We start from the raw sequence: 27,169 nt of genomic DNA, 5'->3' as shown, positions 1-27,169 counted from the left end.
TTCTCACTTATCAACATAAAGCGGAGCATTGACGTCTTCTGAAGTGATTTCACACAAGCGGCATGAATCACAAAGCTAATAGAGGAAGGAAGAGGTCGATGAACTGGTTTATTATTTACCCGTTGAAAAACACAACCCAAACACAAAGCACAGTTTTCTAAATTTTAAAGATGGATCAGTCAAGGTCACTAATAATCTTTTTTCATTTTTTCTTTGTTTGTACAGGAACCAGTTCAGGCTTTATATGGCTACTGGTCTACTGTTTCTGGATTTTCAATTTTCTATATAAAGGGTATTATTTTCATGTATTGAAGATTTATTGATAATACAAAAATGAACCTTACTTACAGCCTTCAGGTTACATGTTAAAGGAGACTACGTGATGTTTTCTCCTCAGCACATGTCTGACATTGAACTCAATAACAAAACACCATTCTTACATCACAACTTATCAAGCCCATAATATCAGAAATGGGATGTTGTCACGCTTGTGATCTTTGTTATCTGCACAAATCGTACAGTATCTGCTCTCTATACAACCACACACACACACACACACACTTGGCTGTCATGTTTTTCTGGTAGCAGATGTGTTCATAACACCAGCATGAGTCTCCTAGTAAATAACAGACTGACCTTGACCTTGATGTTGCTCCAAACCTCTAACATCAACTACTCTGTTTTTCAACTGGTACACAACGTTACAACTGAGTTTGATGGCCCCTCCAAAGTGTGTGTGTGTGTGTGTGTAGGAACACAGGAAGAGCACTTTTTTACTCTTTATTCTTATAATCATGATACGTCCATATCATCGCAGTGCAAACACTTAGTATAAAATATCGTCTTTAACAAAATGTACATTTACATAAAACATGTAATGTAATGTTATCTCAATAAATACTTCTTCAACAAAAGAACTTGACAAAATACGGATCATCTATCATACATCTCTGAAAAAGACTCTACAGTGTACAATAATAGCAAGTAGTACCTACATATAACAATTGAAACCCGTATCATACAGTATGAAAATATCAAATTTACAGGAAAAAATATTGTACATAACTCCTTTTCATCAACTTTCCATAAACTGTTTCAAGCAAGTGTATAAAAACATTTATTTTTAATCTCTTAGAAACTCAAAGTAAGCTTCCAAGCTACTATATAGACTTTAAATATATTTTAAATATGGTAAGTTCAGTCAGTTATGGTTTCCAAATAAATCTTTCCACATTTGCCATCATTTGATCATTGAGGTACAAAACTGTTAAAGAACAGCTCAAACAGTAAAAATACAGACATTCAACAAAAGGAAATCCACAATAACCGTAGCCACACATTCAGTTGTGCAGCTCAACACCAAAACATCTGATATGTTTATGAAAATAGGTTGACACATTTGAAAACCTGCTACCTGTTGACTACAGCAGGAGCGGGGAGGAGGAGGAGGGACCCCCGGCCTGATGTCAAACCGTCCTGAAAAAGTCCTTTAAAAGATTCACACGCCTAGCTCACGAAGAAGACATGGGTCAAAAAAGCAGCTCACATTCAAGAGGACCGCTACCGTAAGCGCATGCATGAGGACTACATTAAAAAAGAGTCACTGTGTCTCTGCTCGGCCTGTATGAATGTTTCTTCAAAGCATGCATGTAAGAGCCACAAGCTTGCAGGCAGTGCATGCGAGAACAGATTAGAGGAGAGTTAATGGCTGTGGTAAGCCACACTGTTGTGAGTAGCATGCTATAATACAATAAAGCATCTGATTATGTATGAGGAAGCCAGACACGGAGGTTTGGGTGTCTCCTCATAAACGGCAGTTTTCTTCTTCAGAGCAGCTTTTTAGTTCATAAAAATAGTAGAACAGAATATCTTAATCATAGAAACTATTTCTTAAGCACGGGAAAAAAAGAAGAAAAAAAAGTTCTCTTTTTTTAAATAGAATTCCACGAAGAAGGAATCACACTCTCACGATTACAGAAAATAAGTTGTTCTAAGTCATGCTTCAACTCCACGGAGATACAGACCGGTGTGGCTAGCTACGCACACTCTATTGGCTACATACACTATCAGGTCAAAATAGGGTCCAGCTGGTTACATGCAAGGGGCTGAGATAGAAGACGAACCGCTTTATTGCTACACTTTGACGAGGAAGAATCTGGAAGTCAAGCATCACAGGGAAACAGACGGCAAACAAGACTGAAATGCAGCAGTGGCATCATGCACTTAAAGACACTGAGCGGCTCGGCTCAGGGATTCAAGAGATACCTCATGTGCCGTTGGAGGGTTAAAGTGAAGGGGCATAAACGTCCAGGTAGTGATTGAAGACAATGCCCTGTCATATTTTGGCAAGTTAATACCGTTAACTGCCAGTTACAATTATACATTTGGCTTCATCCACTGCAAAAACATATATCTCGGACAACAATACCCCTGTAAGTTAATTCATCTGAATCGGTGTCCGATAAATCAATAAAGAATTTAAAAGGCAGCAAAAAAAAAAGGCATGAAACTCATTGTGAGGAGTGGTCGCTAAGGCAACAGCGCTGATTTGGTTTCATACTGAGAGAAAAGGGTCAGCTAAAATTTCTAAATTAATTTCTGAATGTGGTTGTTGCCTGCTACACTATTAATTGGGCAATTGTTTTTATATTGATGCTGATTTAGGTATTTGTAATTTTGGGAGTCGCCTTGGCCTTTTGATTGGTTCCAGAGCAACGTGGCAAAAGCATCCTGTTCACAACACCATGCGGCGTGAAACAACAAACAGGCCTTCAGTGTGGAGGTAGAGTCTGATTGAGGGCCCCCTCAGACTCCAGTCCTAAACGCAGTCCAGGCCCGAGTCCAGGCCCGAGTCCAGGTGATCAGGGTCTCGGCTCCCTCCCACAGACGGTAGAAGAAGAGTGGAGGTCGGCTCTAAGTTTTCCTTTTGAAATAAACGTTCTGATCCACGCTGTTTCCGCACCTCCACTCTCAATTTCTTCTTTTCCACAATCGCCATGGAGACAGCATCCATCACACCGTTGCCATGGCGACAGTGGGCAGGTACCTGATGGTGCTGGCGGAGGTGGTTGGTTTGGCCATGCTCAGGCTCGGGCTTCTGCTGGTAGCGTAGGTGGTCACGGTGGGGGCGGGGCTGAGCCTGGTGCACACGCTGCCATGGGTGAACGCGCTGGACCGGCGCTCGGCGTTGCTGGACTGGTGCTGGATCTGAGACAGCCTGCTTCCTTTCCTGCGCCCTTCCAGGAAGTATGTAAGCATCTGACCTTTGCCCTTCACGCTGACCTGGCCTCGGCAGACAAAGTCGTAGTAGTCTGCCATGAGGCGATGGACGTCTTCAGTCACCTAAAGAAGAAACATGGAGAGGTTGTTCATGATGTTTTACATTAAGAGAATAAACTGCATTGATTTCTTTAAAATTATGTACGAAATAATTGTTATATAGCTGACCATATTCATTTTATTCTTTGAAAGTAAAAGAAATATAAAAATACGGCCATGAGATGTTCGCTTATAGCATACAGACTGGAAACCGCTTCCCTGGCTCCAATGTATCATGTTTTAACATACACAGAAATCCCTTTTTCTGTTTGGATGTTTTTTCTCTAATTTGGATTAAATCTCTTTTGAAACAGATTCTAATCTCTATTAAAACTTCTTCCTGCGGTAAATAAAGAAGCCTGCAGTGGACTGCTGTCCTGTACCTGTATCTTTCCTTGTACTCCAGTGCTGTCCATCCTGCTGGCTACGTTCACCGTGTTTCCCCAGATGTCATACTGAGGTCTTCTGGCTCCAATCACTCCTGCCACCACTGGCCCCACATTGATACCTGGACACATAAACCAAACGCACCCAGAGTTTTTATTTTAAAAGAACGCACAAGTTTAGGATAACTTGAACTCTCAGGGAGGTCTCCAAGTATGAACAGTTAAAATGACATGATATTTGGAAACTCCTTTCAAAGGAGTCAGTGGTATGTTTGAGACAAAGTAAACTCATCTAATTTTCATCTGTTTTTAATCATGCAAAATATATTGTTTGTTTTTTATCTCCTTAAAGACATCACCATATTGCACCATGTGTTGGTCCTTCAAAGCCTGAGGAAAGACGAGGAACACCGGCTCGCTCTACAAACTTGCTCAATTTAATACAAAGTAACATGAAGACCAGAATCATTGATCGTCTTTAAAAGCTGCTGCTGCACATTCATGTATGGAAGAGCTTTGTGTCTTGATGTTTAAGGTGAATGAATAGTTAATAAGCCACTACTCCTCATTAACTTGTCATCCCTACCCATTTCGCATTTATCTTAACCATTCTCTGTTTATTACTCAATCACATGCTGGTTAGCACAAAGGAACTTTTTGAATGATAAATATGTGTATTTTGTACAACCACATAATTTTATTGTGAGACTGATTCTATTTGATTTTTGGTATCAATCCTATTGATGCCCAAAGCCAGACCGAGCATCGGTACCAATAGCACATACTGTATATCAAATCTGTAATTCTAAGCCTGTCTTCTCTTTTGAGAAATGACATCTCTGTAACGACATGTCCTTGCAAATCAATGGCGCTTCATCTTTACAGCCACAGTTCTACACGTTTAGGAGGTTGGACAGCTGCATGGCACATGCTGAACAAGTGAAACTAGGCCAAACTTTGTTTTACCGCACTTCTTTTTCGACGTTACGAGTTGATCAAAAGTTGCATTTCTGCAGCCGGGGGTTCAGTCGAGAACACAAACGCATGCGGTTTTTGCAGATGGAGTCCCACAGTCTGCAGACAGGATGGCATTGTGTACACCAAGCTACGCTGGGATTAAACAAGGGCTCCTATTGCAGGCTCCCCACAGGATACCCAACACAATGGAACCCAGGACTTCAGGTCTCGCTGTGACGAGCTTCCTGGAGGGAACGCTCTCCCAGTGATGCATTTCCTCCCAACTTACCGTCACTGAGCGTCAGTGGTGTCCAGTGCAACAGGTCAGAAGCACCGACGCCAGTGTTTACATAGACCGTGTGTGCTCGTGTGTGTCTTTCACTCGCCTACTCTGAGGACGAAGTCGTTGTAAGACTGGTAGTTTATGGCATCCAGGACGTCAAACATATCGATGGCAAAATCTGACACTGTGCATAAATGTGAGGTGACGGACTTCTTCAACTGTGAATCAGAAAAACACACATGTCAGGAAAGCACAGATTATTGCACAAACAAGCATGCTTACATCCCAGTTAGGAAGTTATTCTAATCCTTCAGTTTCTCTGATGTTTTTATCATCTACGACCACCACAAAAGCACACACCCGGGTATTTCGAGTCAAACGGATTATTAAGTACGAGGGAATTTTTGCAGGATTTAAAGAAACTTTATGAATGCAGAATATGCTGAAACACAGAGGCCGTTAATCCATCACAGAGGATTTGTTGAGTGAAATGTGACAGCTTTCTAAATATCAACGCCCTTAAAATAGCTACCTGCAAATATTAGGCCCCTTAAAACTGCCGTTTCCATTCTGTACAATTTAAAAGCATGCTAATACCCTGCAAACAGACACAAAAACTCACAAAGGATTAAATAAAAGCTGCTGCATGTGTGTACCTTGGAGGCAGTTGTAGGAACCAGCCCTACTGCAGCCATGTATGTACTTCCAATAGTCTTGATTTTCTCAATATCCCTGTAGCAGTCTTTGTCCATCAGCTGGAGGGGTGAAAACAAAATAAGAGAAAGGAGATAAAAACAGGAGGAAAGCATGACGAGTATTACAAATTTAAAATCAAATCGGAGTAAATTGTCAGTTTAAGTTCTATATATTATAGATTGTGTTTGGCCAACAAATCCAGATGCAATTTAAAATAGACAAATTTAGCGTGTTTGAGTAAATTGATGCTTTATGTTGTTGATGATAGACTTAATCAGGCCAAAAGTCATCTGTGAGTAATTCTCTATTTTGAAGAACTTTCCCAAATGCAACCATTACTTATTATATTGCATCAATAAATACAGTGTCTTTTAAAGCCATGGCCACAATATCATCTTTGAAAATGACATTATGGAGGTCATATTGCATGAGAGCTTCACCCCAAATGTTCCAACGGCAGATCAAGCAGACATGAACACATGGAAACTGCAGGTTTACGATGCAACAACGATTTTTATTCACCTCATCAAAGTCAGCGATGATCTCATTGAGCAGCCTGAGGCACTCGACGCCCATGTTGTTCCCGTCCAGCTCGATGTAGAAGTCGTTGAAGTTGGCGATGGAGGCGAACAGCACTCCAACCTGAGCGTAGGACTGGTAGTACAGGTCCTGGAGGGCAAAGAAGTTCAGACTAACTGGTCTGACCAAGCTGGACGACACTACTGTGGGAATCACAAGGCATTAAAGGGTCTGATAGTTCTGAGATATCGGACTTTGAAACGTCTGCCTTCATGTCAGTGCAATTGAGATGAAGAGCCCTCTGTTCATCCACAGACCTCCCTGTGAACATTATATTTATAACTATACTTTACACAGAGGAAATAGTCCACTTAAAAACAGATGACCACCTGTTCTGTGGATTATCCAGCCTAACAGGCTGAGATTATTATTATTTGTATTATTATGTAAGTACCTATACATCCTTATTGCACGCTATTGACTCCTGCTAAACACCTCCAAGTGACATTTAATTTACTCTCACTCTTGGAAACTAGATGGACCAGAACATTATGCCTTGCCTTTAGAGGCAGTCATTCCCGTTGTAATTTCTCTTCAGGCCTATTAATAATGTAATATAGCTTCCGTTAGTTTAATTACCAGACACGACAGCCACATGGTATTGTATCAACATGCCAAAATGCGATCCTGGAAACATCCACTGTAGCAGAAAGTACCAGAGAAGCACTTCTGAGTACTTTACCAGCTTTTATATGTCTGTCTGTCTGTCTGTGAGCAGATTTCTTGCCCACAGCAGCGTCACAATCGTGCAAGAAGCGGTCACGAAACTTTGGAGTGCAATTGGAAGACCAGCGGATCTATCTGTAGCTCCTCCTGTCTGCATGTCACAGTCCTGGGGCGAGATGCTGTGCCATTGGTGTGTGTATGAGCATTAGATTAGATCCTGATGGGCAGGTGGCACCTTGTAGTGCAGCCTATGCCATCCGTGATTGAATGTGTGTGTGTGAATGGGAGAATTTGGGCACGTATTGTTCAGCGCTTTGAGTGGTTAGAAAACCATAAAGGCGCTGTGTAAAATGCAAGTCCAATTAAGATTAAAATGAAGGTCCAGTTTGAAGACGGGCGTCACCCAAAGGGCCGAGAAGGGGGGCAGGAAGTGGTAAAGGGCCATTGGTGTGTTCCCTCGCAAGATGGTCTCCTGTTATAAACCGCTTGTATTATTTATCTACTTATTGTGCACCCAAGTTCCCACTGTGGCACGATTTACTTGGTTCATTTAAGTTGTTTCTGACAGCAAAGTTGTAATACCAATCAAGTGCCAAGTTATTTGGAAATGCAAGCAAAGACAACCTTTTGGGTTTCACTCACATACTGACTGAGGTTGTTTATGTAAAGGGGAAATAAAACAGTATGTTTGCATGTGGCCAAGTTGTTCCCAATGCTATAAAACTATTTTTAAATTGTTGTGTTGGAGCTGTGAAACTTCCAGGCAATAGAGTCCCACTGCGCCGTCTTATGAATACAGTGTACGGGTGAACTTTAGCCCAGAGGAAAGAAAGGAAGCCTTTCTATACACTGTAGCTGCGAGGGGTCACCAATGTGCCGGGAACATACTTCCTGACTTCCTGCCCCCTGTGTTTATTAGTGTTCGCCTCAGATGATCCCGGCACTAACTGATGCACAGCCCGCTGATTGTTAAAGGATAAGCCCGCCGTTTTTATTTGTATTATTTTTTAGCAAATTCCATGACGAGACCAAAATCAACAATTCATTTAACCTACTAACCGATACTGTCGGTGTGGCCAAAGCCTGTATGGCTTATGCCTCTGTGTTAAAGAGCTATAATCATATATACAAATAATAAACTATACTGCTGCAACTGGTTAACATATTCTGTCATATGATGATTGTGTCCATTGTAGTTTATTCTTCTCAGCTCCTCATTGTTAACATGGAACTATGTGTCAGAGCAGCCTCAGTAACATCTGCTCGAGGTATAAAGGGCAGTTCTGGAGATGTTTTCAAATTAAACCATGATGGCCATGTTCATTACAATGTAGGAACATGTCATCCAGCACATGAAGTATTGCTCTTTCATTTTTTTTGTATTATAATACGGGACACATAGGACTCGGATGCACATGTTAGTATAATCTGTGGCTCCGCAGGAGTCCCAGTCAGTGGGGGAATAACTCTGGATGATGTAATTGTGATGTCATCGGGTTTATTTTAGTATGGGATTGTAGACTATACATTTTTACCGGAAGAGTAACAAACATGAACATAAGGTCATGGGGTATAAAGAACATGGACCTTTACCATTTTGGTAAACGTAGGATCCTGTATTATTTTTGTGTGACCCATATCAGAGACTCTGTGTGTTGGTGCAGTTCTTGAGCTCATTATGCAAATATTTCGCTATGATTTGTTTTTAATATGCTAAACAGGATAAATTATGGCTTGCAACATCAAAGCTGTGTCCTAATAGTTATCTTATGTTTACACAAAATATACAAAGTACGACAATAACACAGTCTCCCTGCAAATTAACATAACCTTCATGGTAACATTTCCGGCTTTTGTATCTATTACTAAAAGAAAAAGAGACATTTTAAATTACATTATAATTCTTAATTTTTCCATTAGAATGTGTGTTTGATAGTCATTCAAAAATGTCTCCTAAAAGGAATTATCTATCTATTTTATTTGGTACAGATGTACTGGTTGTTGGCCATCAGCTCCCTACTTAATGTTTCAGTCCATGTTGTATATCATGACTTTTACATACAACATTTGGATACTAATGTTGCGCCTACAAATGTCACTACAATAAGTATGCAGCATAACAGATATGGACAGTTTAGTGTTAAACGTGTTCTATTGAGGGACTATGCATTTCCTGCAAGGATGTATGTTTTCATCACTTCCTGAGAAAGGGTCTGAGGAAGGAACAGAGATCAGTGGGGGGGATGTCCATTAATCAATGGACACAGACACACAGGGCTGTCAGCTCACACTTCCATTTCAACACATGGTCAGGTCAAGCAGTACTGTTGTCCTAAACAGCTGGGACATTTCCCACATTATGACCTCAACACTTTCTTTTGGATATGGGAAGTCCAAACATGAGCCTGTAACCTGCTCCAGTTTTAATCTGCAAAAGTATCTACTTATCACTCTCTTTCATTACCTAAACGACCTGAACCATAAAGCTCATTATCACTTTGGTGATGGGTTAAAAGACCTCTTGATGTGTCGGTCAATGTGCTAACGGCTTAATTGAGTTGAAAAGTGACACATCAGGGCCTCTAGTTTCACTGCGGTATAATGTGGCAGTGTACGTTGGCTTTAAACCAGCGGCAGTGTGTGCAAAAGCCGCAGTAATGAGACTGAAAAGGTGGGACTTATTAAAAATAATGATCTCCATGGCTTGTCCCTGTAACAGCCATGTCAGCAGCTGATTTACTCGTGCATTTCATTACTGTTTGCAGAACTTTATCATCCCTGAGATGCACGCAAACTATATTTTTAGCTGCAGCTGCGAACGAAAGCTGAGGAGAAACACTTGCTCTGTCTCATTTCACAAAGAGGGTAATTCTCTGTCAGCCTGAAGAAGTGTGTTATTAAATATGCTTTATATATTTAATATAGGTAGCAGTATAAGTATTATATCATTCATCAGGACTGAGTAACTTTATTAGACTCTGTATAATATTCATGTTTTCTGGTCGGGTTTAGTGCATGAATTTGTCATTTAGTGATTTTAGTAGGTAATTTCATTGTCATTATTCTAAATGTTGCAATAATACGATATTATTTCATTGTCATCAGTATTGAATGTCTAATTTTGTCCAAATATATTGTAATTATCTTTCTTATTAGATCATACAGTGACATAAAATCAGGTGTAGCTACTTCTAGCATATTATATATGATCAAATACCTTTATTTTGTCCTGTTTTTGCTGTGAAATCAGATGCAGATACATTTTAATGTTGACGCCATACTGGAGATATCCTAAACAAGTGTTCCCATTGTGGAGCCAGGACCTCACAATGTGTCACGAGATGAGTGGTAGTAAAATTAAATTTTTAGACTTTTCCCGAATATATGTTTTTCTTCTTGTGTGTATGTTTTAAACTGCTCGCAACAGGACATCGCTCCTGTCCCTTATCTTAATGTACAAAGAAAACATAATTAAATGTTGGCCCAGCTTTACCCTGGGTGTCTGGGTGTATCAGGAAACACTGGAAAGTCTTTGCTGGTTCCAGAATCCTGAACTGTCTTTAGTTTGATGATCCATGTTAGGCGAGCCGGGACATGTCTGTGGATGCTCACCATGTTCCTGGGGTTTGACATGAGGAAGTGCTGAGCCACATGAGCCGGTAGCAGGTTGAAAAGGATCCGTTTGTTGTCCAGCTTCACCTTCTCCATGTCGCATCTCTCCTCCTCCGCCTGGATCCGCAATACACACAACGCACAGGTGGAGAAGGAGAGATGAGTCCTTACAGAGGGACAAGGATGTCGATCCTAAATGAAACTGATGCTATAACGTCCACATACAAAAGGACCTTTTATTGTCGCAAAGCTCAGAAGGTAGATGCAATTGCTTATCCTTATCACTAGAGGGAGATACTGATTTGCAAAAAAAGGCAAATGTTCAATGTCATTCTTAAAATAGACATGATCCACACAAGACTGTGCATGCAAACACACACACACACACACACACACACACACACACACCTACACACAAACACACACACACACACACACACATGTAAACATTGAATCTCAAAAACCTTTGTTTTGAAAAGCTGACAGGACAGTGACACACGTCCAACTGTTTCCATCACAAAACAACATGGTTCTTTCATGTCTGCATCTCCTTTTTTTTGTTTTGGTGAATTTCTTTGGTTTCATTTTCTTGGTCAACATTTGTGTCCGTATCTTGAAACAGGAGAATACTGAATAATGACACTTCATCTGTAAGCTGTAGCCAGGAAGAGCTGAATATCAACAACTCTACACTTAACAGCCAACCTGACCTTTGACCTGAGCCACTGCCATGCATCCTCTGAGTATCGCTTCATGACCCATGTACAGAAAGGCGTGGGAAGCAGATGCTTTTCAGTGCACGAGAACAACTAGATGTGCACATGCAAAGCCATATGTGTATAGTGAGCAGTAACAGGAGTGCCGCCACGTGTTCACACAAACATACCCGAGTTGCCCAGAGGTAGTCGAGCCGCAGCTTGAGGTCCAGCTGTCTAGAATGCAGAGCAAGAGCTCCGGAGAACAGCACAGCAGCCAACACAGGATCATAACCCCGTGAGTGGAGGAACCCTCCTCTGAAAGACACAAAACGGGCTTCTTTCATTTCCCTGACAGGTAAGTTATAAAAGGAGAAGAAGGAACATAAACACGCTGTATGAACAACGTCGGACCACAAACACACGTCTTTTTTCCCCACATCAAACGACACGTCACGTGCAGTCCAGTTTTACCCCACGGCTTGGCGATAGCCGCTGGTCTCCATGACGACGGAGTAGGTGACAGAGAGGAGGAGGAGCAGGAGGATCTTGAGAAGCGAGGAGACTCGGATGTAGGGGACCAGAGTGAGGGTGCCGGCCACGCAGGACAGCAGGGAGTACGCCATGTTGGTACACGCTCTGTCCGCTGCGGTGCTGTTGGCGTCTGCAGGGAAGTCCTCCACTGAGAGGCTGGTGTTTGTCCCAACCCTCCCCCAAGGAACACATCCCACCTAGGGGACGAGGTGACAAGGAAGCGAGTGACAAAAGAGAAGCAATCAGGGATAGTATGCACACTTTAGACGGCGAGGATGCAATGCACTGATAAAGATACACAGCGCTGTATGCTATGCTGGAGAGGTGGATTTAATGAATGTGTCTGAAATAATTATCATAAAAAACATGCAATGATTAGATTATCCGATAATGAATATTATAGAAAAGCTGTGGGGCCGTTTCTTCATGACATCCTTTGCTTTATGTAATTTTTATATTACACCTACAGGAGTCACACATCCACACACAGACACACAGATGAGCCTAACCGAGTTTCGGGGCAGACGCTGACACCAACCAATTTGTGTTTGAAATATTTAAATGGTTATTTTACACTTGAACAATGCAAGGTTTATTCTTCTGAGACTCTGCGACAACAACATCTGCTCAGCTGCCAACTCATGTACTCTAGAGACTTGAAATTACAATAAAATAATGGCACTGTTTCCAACTCAAAAGCTTGATTCTGCATTCAGTTTACAATTGTTTTATTGCCATTATTTTCATTCGGGCCTTTAAGTCATTGTATGGTGACATCAATATTTTTCACCTCTGTGTTTAGCATTTAAAAGGAATTACTTAATTTTTTGTAATGCGGTGATATGCACACTAAAATATATTTTTAGGCGATAAAACAAAAAGAACATGACCTAAGATCCACACAGTTAAATCTTCTGGAGCCTTCGACTGTATGTTGTGGTCTTCCTCAGAGACATGCGTATGCCATCAAATTACTGAGGGCACATAAGGGCAACTGACCGTGAGATGCAGTTGAAAGCCACGGAGGTCAGTAATGAACTTTGGCATCGAATTGTTCTTCACAAATATTCTTGAGAATCTAACGAATTATTATTATGCACTGTACATGTAAAAAGTACTATCTTACCACACAGGCCTGGGTAACAGAGTAGGTGAGCAAAACGAGGAAGACACACAGCGTTGCTCGGATCTGGATGGTGAGGCAGCTCGGTTGGCACTAAAACCGGAGGAAAAAAGTAAATGAAGCACCTGTTTATCGGCCTCAATAGCATTTTGGACACACCATTAGCCAGGAGTGGAAATGAAATGAGTGTATTTGGTGGTGTGGCTCATTATGTGCAGGCCCATTAGAGGAGACGCTTAAAGTATATGATGAGAGTTCAATGTAGCATGATACCAAAGTGTCATATGGAGAGTATGAACGTGATGTAAAAGCATATAGAAGACGTCACTGTCTCTCCAACCCGACCCCAGTGGAGTAAAAATCAGTTATGAGTAAAAAATTCTGCATTTATTAATTATTTTCATCAAAAGTAAAAGTGCTCACTGTAAATAATGGCTAATTTCATAATAAAGTATTTTAAACTATTGTAATTGTTGAAGCATTAATGTGATACTGTTTTATTACTGCTTACATACTGTTGGATATGTTATCTACAATAATACACTATAATTTACAGAACATATAAGAAATACAATACATTTAAGAAATACGTTTAATTTCGTGTGGTAATATGGCAACTAATCTGACTCAAAAGTCTACTTACTACGTTTGTGATTGCTTTTAACCGTGGACTTTTGAGTTTAGAATTGTTTGTCACATGAAGTCTTTGTGATTGTGAGCAGACAGTCTGAAAGAGTCTAAATGCTTTGTTTTGTGTAATATAGACGATTAGTCAATTAATGTATGTCGGGTAACAGAAACGTCATTGGAAAATAAAAAAAATAAAAAACATTCACGAGTTCCAGCTACGATAATGAGAGGATTTTTAATCTGTTGTAAACCTTGTCGACACATAAACTGATAAACTAAATTAACTTTAGTTGCAGCCCCAGTGTAATGTTATCTTCCAGGTGGGAGCTACAACACTCATTCACGTGTGAGTAAACAACATCTTTTGCAGCGTGTCAACATCCACTGCTGATGCACTGACTGACATCTTCGTTCATCAATGAACGGATTCATTTTCTCTCCCATAACGTATGCTTAACCCATTCAGAGCATCTGTTAGTCTGTGTCGTCAAAGACTGGTCCGGGAGTCTTACCTGAACGCTGGTGAGCTGCAGGTACATGACACAGGCCATGTGGAAACACACACACAGCAGCAGCAGCAATAGCACCAGCATCCCCCTGAGGGAGGAGAGGAGAGACCAGCGTGAGAAGGGCTTTCCCACATTTACACTGAAAACACCTTCCTCATTTCATCGTCTCACTACACCCTAGCGAGATCGATCCAATTACGCTACAGGAATGGAGAAATTGTGTGTGTGTGTGTGTGTGTGTACGTACTGTGGGATCATTAGCAAATAGATAAGGCCAAACAGAGCAGCGAGGATCAGAGAGAGAACCACCGCACTGATGAAATGGTCGTCGTACACCTGGTGGTACTAAAGGACAAAACGGAGAGAAAATGTCAACACAAGAAGCATTCACCGTATGCATCCTGTCAGATGTTTATGTCTCGGTAAAAGCAGGAGTACAACATAATCCTTTTCCAACCGTTTTTGCAGATGTGGTTACGGCCGCAGCGAATGTGCATGAGGGCTCTTTGGAAGACGTTTGCATGAAAGTTAACAGCAACCGTGGTGGTCTTAGATTTCACGGGAATAATCCATCCTTTAGTTGTCAAGATATTTTTGACCAAAGAGTCATGGCAATACAATAATTAGCTGGATATAAAATAACCTATTTCTCTGAGACAACGAACGTTTCCTGAACTATGAGTATATGATTGATCGTATATCATCTTGGTTGTGTGGGAGCAAATAAACACTCATTTGAGCATTTTTTTAGGGGAGAGACTTCTGAAATCTGTTACAAATTAGTTTCTACTGTGTAGGGATTTAATTTGTCTGCTACCAGTTTGAAAGTCTAGATTACACAGAGACACACACACACTCACACACACACAAACCCGTCCCTTTTATATGTCTCCTTTATAGCTCTACCCACGCACACACAGAAGAAAAATATCACGTGTGCCGCTCAGACGTTCCCAAATCATTATCTGCACCCCCTCCTGAGAAGGTGGGTGGATTCCTCACACACACACACACACACACACATACACACACACGCACACAAACATCACAGACAACAGGCGTGGGAGAGAGGGAGAAAGGGAAGAAATTAGAGACAGAGTTGGGTGTTTGTGAGAGAAGAAGGGCGGGTGGTGTGTGTGTGTGTGTGTGGAGGGGAGGGGGGAGTCACGAAGCAGGTTACATTCTGTGGGATGAGGAAAGTACATATTTGTTGCATTGTGTGCATCATGTTGCTGGCTACTCTGCAGGTGTTCAGTGCGTGTCCTCACCCTGCGCTCCTTGTCTCTGCTCCTGTAGAACAGGGTGAAGGAGTTGATGTCCGTCGTCTCGGACTCAGTCTGCCGGGCTTCGATGAGCCGCCCAATGTAGCGGTTGACTCGTGATCCTGGGGAGTTCTGCACGGCCGTGGGGGAGATGGACGTCCTCATCTTCTCTGACGTGTTCCGCAGGGCTCTCCGCTGTCAGACACCGAGAAGGCGACCCGATAAGTCTGTGCCGAGGCCAAGCTCGTCCCATGCGTTAACGTTGACCGGCGTACCAATACCGATGTGTCGTGAGGTCAGCGTTTTACAAGAGTAATATTGTGTCATGACTTTACAGACATCAAAGGGAGCAAGATGAAAAAAGTGCTGTGTAGCCCTGTGGGACCACGAAGCATATTTGAATCACATATGGACAGAAAACTTGAAACCTCCTTAACAGGGGCGTCGTTAGGGATATTTTAGGGGGGCGGAACCTAAGCTAGCTGTTAGCTTGTTAGAAACTGTCTCCATTGAGCGAGTGTGAACGAGCAAATTCGAAAATACAAGAAATAACTATTGACATCTCTCTATTCTTTGCTTTAACATATATTATTATTATTTATTTTGTTCCATTGAATGGTATATTTAACACTGAACAAGTTCATCGTTATCTAAGTGAGTGTGTCCAAATGAGCATAAAATATCCCGATGACCCTGAAATTCTGTCTTTAACAATGGATATTCGGTGCCCCCAAAAAAATTGCACGAAAACATAAACAGTCGTGGCACCTCCCTTGGGTGGGGCTTAGCCCCCCCTTTCTGTGAAGAATATGAAGTGTAATTTCATCTCCTCTTTAATGTCAGAGTGTCTGAAAACTGCAAGTCAGCGCTCAAGGTTTAAGAATCATATGACATGCCTCGAGTTGGGGTTTGAACCTCTGAAAGTCCAAAACAACAACCTGGTGTGTAAACAAAAACCTGCCAGTGAGGCGATTCTGCCTGTCTGCTGATTGGACCCCGAGGGTCGGATCAATGAGTGTCTCCTGCCTATTGGGTATATTATGAGAAGCTGAAGACATGAATGTTAGACTTCTCTCAATTCGGCATCCTGAGAATCTCCAGACGGTCCGGACGTCTGTTTCTGAACTGTACCTTTGAGAATAAACTAAATACTCTTAAAGTGCAGTGTCTCTCGACGATCCTTTCTTCATCATCAATTTCTTCATCATCCTCCGGCTGACAAGCAGATACGACACGTACAAAAGCCCCTGCTCCTTACCATAAGCATGTTGGAAAAAAGGTCAAGTTAACCCGTCTTTGGAGGGTCATGAACTAAACTATTGGCTATATTAGGTTCAAGTTTAATCATAGAGTGCTTTAAAAACACAAATTGCAGGTATGCAAGTACACTCATGTATATATATATATATATATATATATATAATGTATGCCTTTTTCACCAAAGATATTTTGACAATTCACAGTAAGAAAAGAATAGATATAAATTAAGGATGAGTAATTACTGGCTGCAATCGGGTATAAAACATAAGCCTGCAATTACATGATGAAAAGGAGGATGCCTAATAAAAGAGACCATGATCAATCCAATCTGTAGAGCAAGAATACAAAAATATGTTCACATGACAAAAATAATGACAGGCTCAGTCAACCTGATGTTTTCAGGTGGAAAAAAAAAGAAAAGGAACTTGAGACTCAACCCTGTGATGCAGTAGTTAACACACCAGTGTTGGAAGATTTAATCAGCCATAACAACTGATAAAATTTTCAATTAGATGTAGAAAGGGAGCGAGTGCGAGGAGGTAGAATCTGTGTTTGTATGGTGTCTTTCCTTAAGTCTGCACAGATGTTGACAAGTATCATCCTGCACAGATTGCAGCCGGTGAGATTCAAAAGCAGCACATTTCTGTTATTAGGATAACTGCAACTTTTCTTTGATTGGAAGCGGATACAGATGTCCTAGATATGAAGTGAGTTATAATTGACCTAAAATCCACACCGCAGCCGAAATGGCTCAGACACAGAGTCCTAAATGCAAAAGCACAGGCGTAATTAATCACATTAGCGATGGTTCTATTTAGTTTATGTGTCCCAGTAAGCAACCAGCATGCCCAGAGCCCCCTGACTGGTGACCCTCAATAAAAAGCATTCACAATGCATTGTTCTAACAGTCAGAACAATGTATTGTTAGAATCTAACTAATCTGTGTATGAGGGCTCAGTCCCACTGAGAGGTCTCTGAATGAAGCCAGTCTAACTGTTCACCTTTGTTCATTGCTTATTATTTTATTTCTGGATAATTTCCCCCACAATGTGTAAGTATACAGTTTATCACCTTTATTCTTTTTAATGCTAAAACGCGAGCGAGTCAACATGGCTACAGTTAGCATGTGGCATTTACAATGTACCATTTGAGTCTATAAAATGTTTCAATAGCATTTATCATATTTAGCAAGTTATTAGTAAAGTAGCTAAAGTTTAGAAACAAAAACATTTTAATTAGCATGTCACCATGCTCCAGTAAGATAAAGCCAACAACTTTAACGTGGGCACATCTATAATGTCATACTAACTTGTTAACGTGCTATAAAATTAGAATGAATTCATGAACAAGTGGAATTTTCTATGACATTTCGTTTGAAATGTCTAATTTACAGTCTGATGATATGATGGAAGAACTTATTGGCAGCTTCTAATTAAATCTAATAATAATGCCAAAACAAACTGAAGTTCCAGGCAGTAATTATGCAGAAAATAAAATGTAGGCAGATTCCACTGTGGTTTAATTGTCATTATGCGCTTTACAGTAATTGCCTTTTGGGTTTGATGGAGTTAGCATAAGTCATGGATGCGTCCTGGGCAGATGCCTTTCATTAATATCAGTTGTTGTGATGCATTATAATAATTAATTAATTTGAAAATAACCATAATTAGTTGTGCAACAAACTGTAAAGAGTTTTTTTTTAAAGCATTAATGATCCTTTCACAATAATAATATCCCCTTTTTGTCTGTATGGGTGTATTTTGTTCTGCATATTTAAATTTAAATGTATTTTGTATTGGTGGAAGGTTTTCTTTTTGTGGATGTTTGTTTCTATTTCTAAACATTGCCCTTTCTGCAGATTGCTTGTCTCATCCAAACCACGTAATACTTGATATTGCACTTCCTTTTATCCTCAGCAACACAAAGTGTATCAGCAGTTGTCGAGAAACTCAAAGAACAGACAGACAGACAGATGAATAAAAAACATTTTAAAAATGGCATGCAGCAGGTAAATACTCTTAACCTCTTTAAATATCATACAGCATATTATATCACCTGTCAAGCAGGCACATACCGTACGCTGTACTTATTTATCATTAAAGTCGTTACCGTTGCTATAATTAGAACGGTTGCCAGTCAGTTTGACAGCTGCAGTACAGTATCCTAAATAGAATGTGAAGTTTTCTTCAAATTTACATCCGCGACTATCAAGTGACGTTGAAAACACCTCACTTAATCATCCAGCTGCACTGGAAGTGCACCGAGAGGTTGTAAGATAATTACTGTTCTCTGATCTTATTCTGAGGCATTTTGTCTCATTTCTAACTTTCAAGTCGGAAAGTGATTCAGTTGTCTTTGTATATGTATGTATATATATATATATATATATATATATATATATATATTTATATACACATACATGTATATATGATCATATATATATATATATACATCATCATATATATACATGTATCATGTATCATATCATCATCTTGCCCCTTGTCACTTTCAACAACTCCACCATGATGAAAATATTATTTTGCCCAAATAATGTTCACTGTTGTATATTACTTTGTCATTACAAAGTTCCACTGTGTCACAATACTAGGATTTTGGCTACTTGGATAATCCTGTCACAATGTGGCTGATGCTATTAGAGGAGATGATACTAGGCTGTCGGTGATGACCAGCATTCATTGTGAAACCTCATCAGAATCATGAAGTACCAAAGCGTGGCCAAACTCACACAGATGGGCGGATTATGGCTAGCAGGCTATTTCTGACAAGCAGACCCTCTGAGTCCACGTGGCCAATCATCAACCACCAAACACCTTTAGGCCGAGGAACAAACCAGCAGCACTGTGAGTGAACGCCACGCAAGCAAATATACCCACAAAGATAATAAGAAACATGTGAAGAAGCTCAAATCAATGCTTATATTCACACACACACACACACACACATATCAGTTCCAAGTTTACACACATACACACACAGACACAGTTTAAAAGAAGTCACTTTACATCATAATACCGACTGCTCTGGTTTACTTTTCAACAAATAGTTGTATTGCAGGCATACTGTAGGATTTATGATGATGCAAATTCTAGAAATCCAGATTACCATATGTGTGTGTGTGTGTGTGTGTGTGTAAACAGATTAGGAATCCAAGTAGGATCGCAAATGGACATACAAACCCATAAAAAGGATTTATCTTACTACGTAACCCAGATGTATTTCTATCTATCCTGCACAGTAGTGGTACACACATGTTACATTATTACATTATATTACATGTCATTTAGCAGACGTGTTCTATGAGATACAGGCTCCGCCTGTTAAATACCTTGTCGTCATCATCGCAGGTCATGACGCTGGAGAAGGGGATCTCGGCCTTGAACATCTTCCGGCAGTGCATCAGCTGCACCAGCAGGTAGCACACCGTCTTGAACTTCATCCTCTTGGCCGGTTTGATGTCTGACAGAATAAGACCGGGGAAGATCTGGAAGTGAGGAGACGAAGATGATGAGATGAACGGGGAAAAAAAAAGTACGGCCTGGATATTGAGAGGTGCTCATCTCCTCACATTCTTTAACCAGTTCTTCATTCCAGGCCCAAAACTATAACCAGGATTTGTTTTCCATTCTCTGAAACAGCCTCTCACATGTTTAAAGTATGTGTTTCGTTAAGGAAATCATTCAGATTCCGGATTCAGATTTCACTTGCTTTGACCTTTAATCTAAAATTGTGACTTGAAACAGAGATGAATTTTTTTGGTGATCTACAAACACATAAAAAGATTTACTGCTCACTTGGCGGGGTCGGCAACTTCTCTGACTTTTAACTGACAGATGATAAATCCTGAAATTGACCATCGTAAAGTTATACCGGACAATGTGTACAACTTAATAGTGCTGACATATAAATAGAATATACAAACACAAACTGTAAAAGACATTACATGAACTGATCTCAATTTAGATGTTTGTTTCGTTCTCCTCGTTCGTCTAATTTTTACAAACTTCAGATATAAAAGTAGTCCAACTTCTCATTTTCAGCAAACAATAAAAGAAAATCCGTGTGAGTGTGAGAGATAGTGATCCTCGGCATGTGTATGTCAGCTTAACTCACGGTCCGTCCTCCCTCTCGGCGTCAGAGGATTAACTGTTAGAACACTGATAGATGTATCATCTCTGGCAGAAGAGAGAGAATGCAAAAAAAGAAGCAAAAAAAGAAGAAGATGAAAGCGGCGTACTTTGCGTCTGTGTGATGGCACGATGAAGAACGTCTCGATGTGGTGTTTCTGGAGGAAGGCGTGTCTCTCATGGCCGAAGCCCGGCTCCACCTCGTAGTCTCCGTTCAAGCACTCCAGGGTAGTACTTGTGATGTGCACCTTGCTGAGCAGAGCACACAGGCCAGTTAGTGAGAGAAGTCCGACGCTAAAGTCTGAAATCATTATCACCCTCATTATTTTCAGGGGCCTAATAGGCCCTCGGCTGGCTCAAAAAATTCTTCACAGCAAAGACATTTTCATCCCAATGAGTCATTTAATGTGATTACGAGTCCTCAGCTCCCCTTGAAACAAGACCAAAGGGAGCCGATGGGGTGACCTCATTTCACTGCTTTTTAAATGCAAATCAGCTAGTTACTGGACATGGGTTTTCTTAAATGAAAGTATTCATTTAATACTCAGGGTCTGTTTTACTTTAAGCTGCTGTCCTTTAAAAAATTATTATTAAAAAAATCCTAATCCTAATAACCTTAAGACTGAATATGAGATGAGGTGACTTCTTTACTATTGTCTTTTGCTATAACAAACCACATAAAAAGAGCAAACCCAACAGTTATTAATCCGACTAACACGTATTGCATCTGTAGCCAAAGCCGAATGCAGTTTATGGTTTTTTTCTCCATTAAACTTCATCAGTGTGCAAAAACTATTAGAAACCTGTGCCACTGCATTTGGAGAACATATTCCTCTTTGCATGGCAAGTGCTCTCTCCGATATATTGTTGATTTGATTGATTGATTGAGTTTTGCAACACAATAGATTCCCACTTCTATTTCTCATAATTAGGTGATAAGATCTCATAATTATCTCTTGTCATAATTATGACATCCCTATGACTTGATAACCATGTTTAACTCTTCGTTTAAACGACAATGTCTGGAGCTGAAAACCAGCTCATAATTATATGATACAGATCTCATCACAATTAGAAAGAGATCTAGTAATTATGAAGTCATAACAGAGATGGTATATCATAATACAGCTTCACGATTACAGTATAATGTATCCAGTTTTTCTTCCTATGGTAAATGCAATGTGCTTCTGTAAAGGCTGTGGCAAAATGGACCAAATCTGTCAGGTGGCTCAAATCATTATTTAGTTTTTTTTATTAATAGATTTGTTATATTTGTTGAATCAATAATAAAGTCATGCTTATACTTTATGACGGGCATATTGACAAGTTCATCATAAAAAAAGGACAACATTTCCCCATCTGATACTACTGTGATTGAATGCATACATTCTAAGTCTTTATTATGTCTCTGTTGCTGGGATAGTGTGTGCGTGTGCGTGGTGTGTGTGTGTGTGCGGTGTGTGTGTGTGTTAGCGCTGTGACTGCTCAGAGTCCAGTTCTAGTGGGTGTAGACTCAGCACTGACCCAGGCAGCCCTCCAGCCTCCATCTCATTTGCCAGTGTGACATCGTTTGACCAGACGTCATACTGCCACTTCCTGAGGCCCAGAACACCACACAGCACCCGTCCAGTGTGCAGACCAACGCGCATGTTCAGATCCACCTCCGTCGCCTCCACCACCGACCTGCACATGGGGGCCGAGGGGATTAGAAATGTAGTCTCTAAAACTAAAACAAGACCAAGAGAATTGAACATGTGGCGTGGTTTATTCATCTCTCTCTCTGTTTGGTTGTTGGTCAGCAGGATATCGAAAACCGTTGCACGTTCCCACACTCTTGGTCGACGTTTAGGCAATGGATTACAGAATAAGTATTAGTTTAAGGGTGCTGCTCTGATACCGGGTGTGTATCCAGGAATGTGTGAGAATCCAGGTCATCGTCCTCTGCCTTGGACCAGACTGAAATACATCTCAATGACCGTACGATGCATTTAGTCAGAGTTATTGATTTAGTATGAACAGTGAGCACAGGACCTCTAACCACGAGACCGGTGTTCTTGTTAAGTTATTTAGTTAAGTGGTTTTACCTAAAGTTACCTCGGATCACGTTGTTTTTTCCTGCAAACCTAATGATCTGCCTCAATTGTCCTTAATATTTTATACTATTTAGAAAATGTGTGCTTGCTTACACACTAAACTAACATGGTAAACAACATCTGCTAAATACCAGCGTTTTAGCGTTGTGCGAGTAAGCATGGCAGCATACTGACGTTGTTTATCACTTTGCTTATTTTGATGCTGCACTGGAACCAAATGTATATTAAAAAAATTATCAAACTTGTTTTAACGCCTAGGTGGAGATACGCTCTCTCTAAGTCGTTTCTGGTTTCCTTTTTCTTCTTCAAAAGGCCTTAAACTCTTTGAACTACTATGTGGAAATTCTTATGTGCAAACAGCAGTAGCAGACTAAAAATATATAAAACAATGTAAATATATTATATATATAATATATATATAATATATATATATAGATATTCACAGAATATGTTCTGGTGTGTAGTGTTAATGAGGGTCTCAGTCCTTGTTCAGCAGCCTGATGGCCTGACTGAAGAAGCTGGAATAACCACTTCCCATTTTGAACACACAAAATACAATTTGTGAACTCCAGGTTGGAGAGCTGGTGGCCTGTTGACTTATTATTATTATAACTCCTCAAAATGAATGAATGAAACGTGTGTATGCTACCTTCACCTGCTCATGGAGTGCACAGCGGGTAGAGCAGGACTTCTCCTCTCCAGTGACTCCCTACACAAAGCTACGCATCACCAGTGAAAGGTCAGCCACAATGTGTGTGTGTGTGTGTTTACAGGGTGGCGGAAAAGAACATTTGGTCCACACATGTGGCTGAAGGAGGACACACACACACACATAGAGACGGATGAAAGAGTGTGTAAGGCAGAACCTGTCTTCTGAGATAAAGGACTCCGACAGCAGCAGCCATCCACTCAGACGGAGCAGCAGGGAGAGAACATGACAGGCGAGGACTCACACAAGAAAATGAGGTAAAGGGTTTGTGTGTGTGTGTGTGTGTGTGTGTGTGTGCGTGTGTGTGTGCGTGAGTCAACAAGCAGCTGGGGGGTTGGGGTAAGCATGTGTGTCCTTGTGATTGCAAATGTGTCCCAAGTTGGATGTATCTCAGCTTGTAGAATATCTGTTATCAATATTAAGACTTACAGGATGTCTCCGGTGTTGTGTTGTGTCCAAACAAACTGAAAACACAGTCACACGTTGAAATAAGCTCCATCTCTACCAGCTGCAACAATAACGTGATATACACATTCGACATGATGTACTTTTATTTTCGGGGACTTCAAGTAGAAATCATTTTAATGCCAGTACTTTGATGCTTTTACTTAAGCAAACATTTGAATGTTGAACATTTGATTGTTTCTACACTGTGCCACTACTACTTTTACTTTAGGGTTCTCCAGGTTCTCCAGGTTCTCAGAGCATTAATATACCATCAAACAGCTGTCTCCGATGTAAAGATGTAAAGATAGTGGAGCAGAGAATGAAGTCGCTCTCCCTCTCAGTGTTGTAATCCAAGCTCATCTGCTGGTCTAGCTGCACGTCGTCCCATCGCAGAAGTGTAGCGCCCACCGTACTGTCCCCCCCCCCCCCCCCTGTTAGCTCTGTCAACACTTTTAGAGCTTTTATTTGCTGTGAACCACCGAAAAACCACTTATTCGCTAGCTTATTGGGGGTAGCAGAAACCAAAATAATGTTTCAATCCATTGTGTCCATGCAGATATAATTAAACCGTGTGTGTTGACCCATACAAATGTGTGGGCGCCCAGATGCCTGTTCGGGAGAAGACATAGGTGTGTGTGTGTGTTTATGTTGGTGTGCGTGACTCACGCAATTGTGTCAATCATGTCCAGACCCATCTCCACACAGCAGTGGGCGTGGTCTGTCTTGGGTTGGGTCAGGCCTGACACACAGTAGTAACAGTCCCCCAGGATCTTTATCCGTCTGCAGTGATTCTCCTGCAGACGGACACAAAGAAAGAGACGGACAGATTGTTAATTAAAACAACATATTAGAGTCCGTCAGGTGGAACATGTTAGTTTGAATGAGGGAACTAAAGTGGTAGCCACTCTGATTTTTAGCCACGCTAATGGCTCGGTTAGCAATGTGATTCGGGCGGCTGGTCCATCACTTTGGTCCAGACTGAAATATCTCAACAATCAAGTCCATGGTTGTCCCTCAAGCACCATCATAAGGTCAGAAATGTCATTTCTACCAACACTGTAGTTTAAAGATCATCAAATACCTGCAAAAAGAATGCTAATTAGCATGCTAACACACACAACTAAGTTGTCGGACGTGGTTCAAAACATGTTACTCTTGACATTGCGAGCATAATTTAGCATTTAGCTGAAAGCGTCACTGTGCCACGAGCATATATAGCTGTAGACTCCTAAGTCTTGTTTTAAACAGTAGAACTAATAGTGCATCATAGATTGTAGGATACAATTCTCTGGATTTGTATTTGGATCTGGATTGCAATTGTGTTATTGTTGTTTTAATGCCTCGCCACAAGTTACTTAATATAACATATAGCATTGCTGTTTCAAACCCATGCTGCTCTGATGAACAGCAGAACTTGACGACTGCAAATGGTTTCTCTTGGGAAAGAAGCCAAAGGTTTGAAATCATGATGTCGACCATTTTCTACATGTCACAGCTGAAAGTTGGTACTTTTACTCCTGTTACGTGATATCTGACTGGACAGACTGTGGATTCATCTCTGCTCATGCAAATCCGATGTGTGTGCAGCCATGTGTATGTTTCCAGTTGAGGCCAACTCTAATTGCTCTGACATGTTCTTGAAGTAGAATCCCGCCCACACAAGTGTGCATTTTCTACCTGTGAGGCGAGACTACTGACTACTTGGATCCTGCTAAGTATCTTCTTTAAACTAGTTTTATCTGCTAAAGTTACTGTTGTATTTGTCGTTTAAGGCTGCTAGATTGTTAGTTTGTCCTGTTTTAAGGAGTTGTTTTGGTAGAGAGGTGTGTCCTGTGTTCCGACACCTGAATCTTCACTGATTGGATGAGCGATCATCACCTGGTTTCTATAGAGTGCCATTTGAATACCAAAAGCCAAGGGGCGGTGTCAACGCGGCTGGAGGTAATTGGCACTAACTTGGGCTCATAACCGGATGGGGTTTTTCGCGTGACTCATCGGATGAAGACTCGGAGGACAAAGACATAGGAGTCTTCCGTTGGAGTCGAGACTCGGAGGACAAAGACATAGGAGTCTTCCGTTGGAGTCTTCGGGGGTGGATGAGTCTTTTCCCCATTTTGTGAATATGTGTGTCTTTTCCATACCTGTGCGTATCTCTACTCGTAGTTACTATAGGACTCGTTCATTCATGTACCGGAACCCCTCCTCTGTTATCCTTCCTACCCGTTCTACTCACACCCAGCACCTGGTCACAGGAGGCCTCTGGAACTGTCAGTCAGCCAACCGCAAGGCCGACTTCATCTCTGGCTTTGCTGTGGAGCAGTCGCTTGACTTCCTGGCTCTCACTGAGACCTGGATCACAGCAGACAACACGTCTACCCCGGCTGCTCTCTCCTCTGCCTTCTCCTTCAGCCACACACCCAGACCCTCTGGTCGGGGTGGAGGTACAGGTTTACTCATCTCACCCACATGGTGTTTCGCTCCCTACCCGCTTCCACTCTTTATCCCACTGACTTTTGAGTTTCATGCTGTGACCGTTACTCATCCGGTTCAACTTCACATTGTTGTTCTCTACCGTCCCCCTGGTTCTTTGGGAGATTTCTTGGAAGAGCTAGACGTCCTCCTATCGAACTTCGCGGAACACGGCCCCCCGCTCATCCTTCTGGGTGACTTCAACATCCAGACAGAGAAGTCATGTGATCTCTTACTCTTATTGTCTTCCTTTAACCTCTCACTCAGTCCCTCCCCTCCCACTCACAAAGCCGGCAACCACCTTGACTACATTTTCACAAGAAACTGCTCTACCTCTAACCTCACTGTGACTCCTCTCCATGTCTCTGACCACTTCTTCATCTCTTACTCTCTCTCGCTCTCTGGTACTGACAACCCACCCATATCTACAGACTCTGCACCTGTACGCCGCAACATTCGCACCCTCTGCCCCTCCTCTCTGGCCTCCTCTGTCCTATCTGCTCTACCTCAACTGACTGCTTCTCACTCATGCAGCCTAACTCTGCCGCAGACACTCTCCTCTCTTCCCTGTCTTCATCTCTTGATTCTCTTTGTCCTTTTAAGACACGACCGGTTCGAAATCCTCTCCGGCTCCGTGGTTGTCGGACTCGGTGCGCCGAGAGAGCCACCCTGCGAGCGACGGAAAGAAAATGGCGCAAATCGAATCAAGCGGAAGACCTGCTCTTCTATCAATCTCTCCTCTCCTCATTCTCTACCTCTATCTCTGCAGCCAAAAGCTCGTTCTACCTGACCAAAA

General features: G+C 41.4%; 1 protein-coding gene across 2 annotated transcripts in view; it reads right to left on the bottom strand.

Moving 5' to 3' along the window:
• Positions 1-766: 766 nt before the first annotated feature.
• adcy1a (adenylate cyclase 1a) overlaps positions 767-27,169 on the bottom strand; it is a 41,192-nt gene continuing 14,789 nt past the window's right edge. The window contains exons 5-21 of one of the 2 annotated variants that reach the window (XM_056414692.1): positions 24,571-24,698; positions 22,180-22,338; positions 20,766-20,907; positions 19,857-20,012; positions 15,257-15,445; positions 14,236-14,333; positions 13,992-14,076; positions 12,853-12,942; positions 11,667-11,923; positions 11,384-11,510; positions 10,480-10,614; positions 6,902-6,927; positions 6,163-6,331; positions 5,601-5,699; positions 5,048-5,162; positions 3,702-3,826; positions 767-3,342 (exon numbers count right to left, since the gene is read on the bottom strand). In XM_056414692.1, coding sequence (XP_056270667.1) covers positions 3,013-3,342; positions 3,702-3,826; positions 5,048-5,162; positions 5,601-5,699; positions 6,163-6,331; positions 6,902-6,927; positions 10,480-10,614; positions 11,384-11,510; positions 11,667-11,923; positions 12,853-12,942; positions 13,992-14,076; positions 14,236-14,333; positions 15,257-15,445; positions 19,857-20,012; positions 20,766-20,907; positions 22,180-22,338; positions 24,571-24,698 — 2,430 coding nt within the window. In that variant the 3' untranslated portion in view covers positions 767-3,012. The remainder of the gene's footprint in view (positions 3,343-3,701; positions 3,827-5,047; positions 5,163-5,600; positions 5,700-6,162; positions 6,332-6,901; positions 6,928-10,479; positions 10,615-11,383; positions 11,511-11,666; positions 11,924-12,852; positions 12,943-13,991; positions 14,077-14,235; positions 14,334-15,256; positions 15,446-19,856; positions 20,013-20,765; positions 20,908-22,179; positions 22,339-24,570; positions 24,699-27,169) is intronic. The other variant, XM_056414693.1, reaches the window with a different exon arrangement.

Source organism: Pseudoliparis swirei, chromosome 5 (assembly GCF_029220125.1).
Source record: "Pseudoliparis swirei isolate HS2019 ecotype Mariana Trench chromosome 5, NWPU_hadal_v1, whole genome shotgun sequence".
NCBI classification, from domain to species: domain Eukaryota; kingdom Metazoa; phylum Chordata; class Actinopteri; order Perciformes; family Liparidae; genus Pseudoliparis; species Pseudoliparis swirei.
The sequence above is the reverse complement of the archived record's forward strand: the minus strand, read 5'-3'. Positions and strand labels throughout refer to the sequence as shown.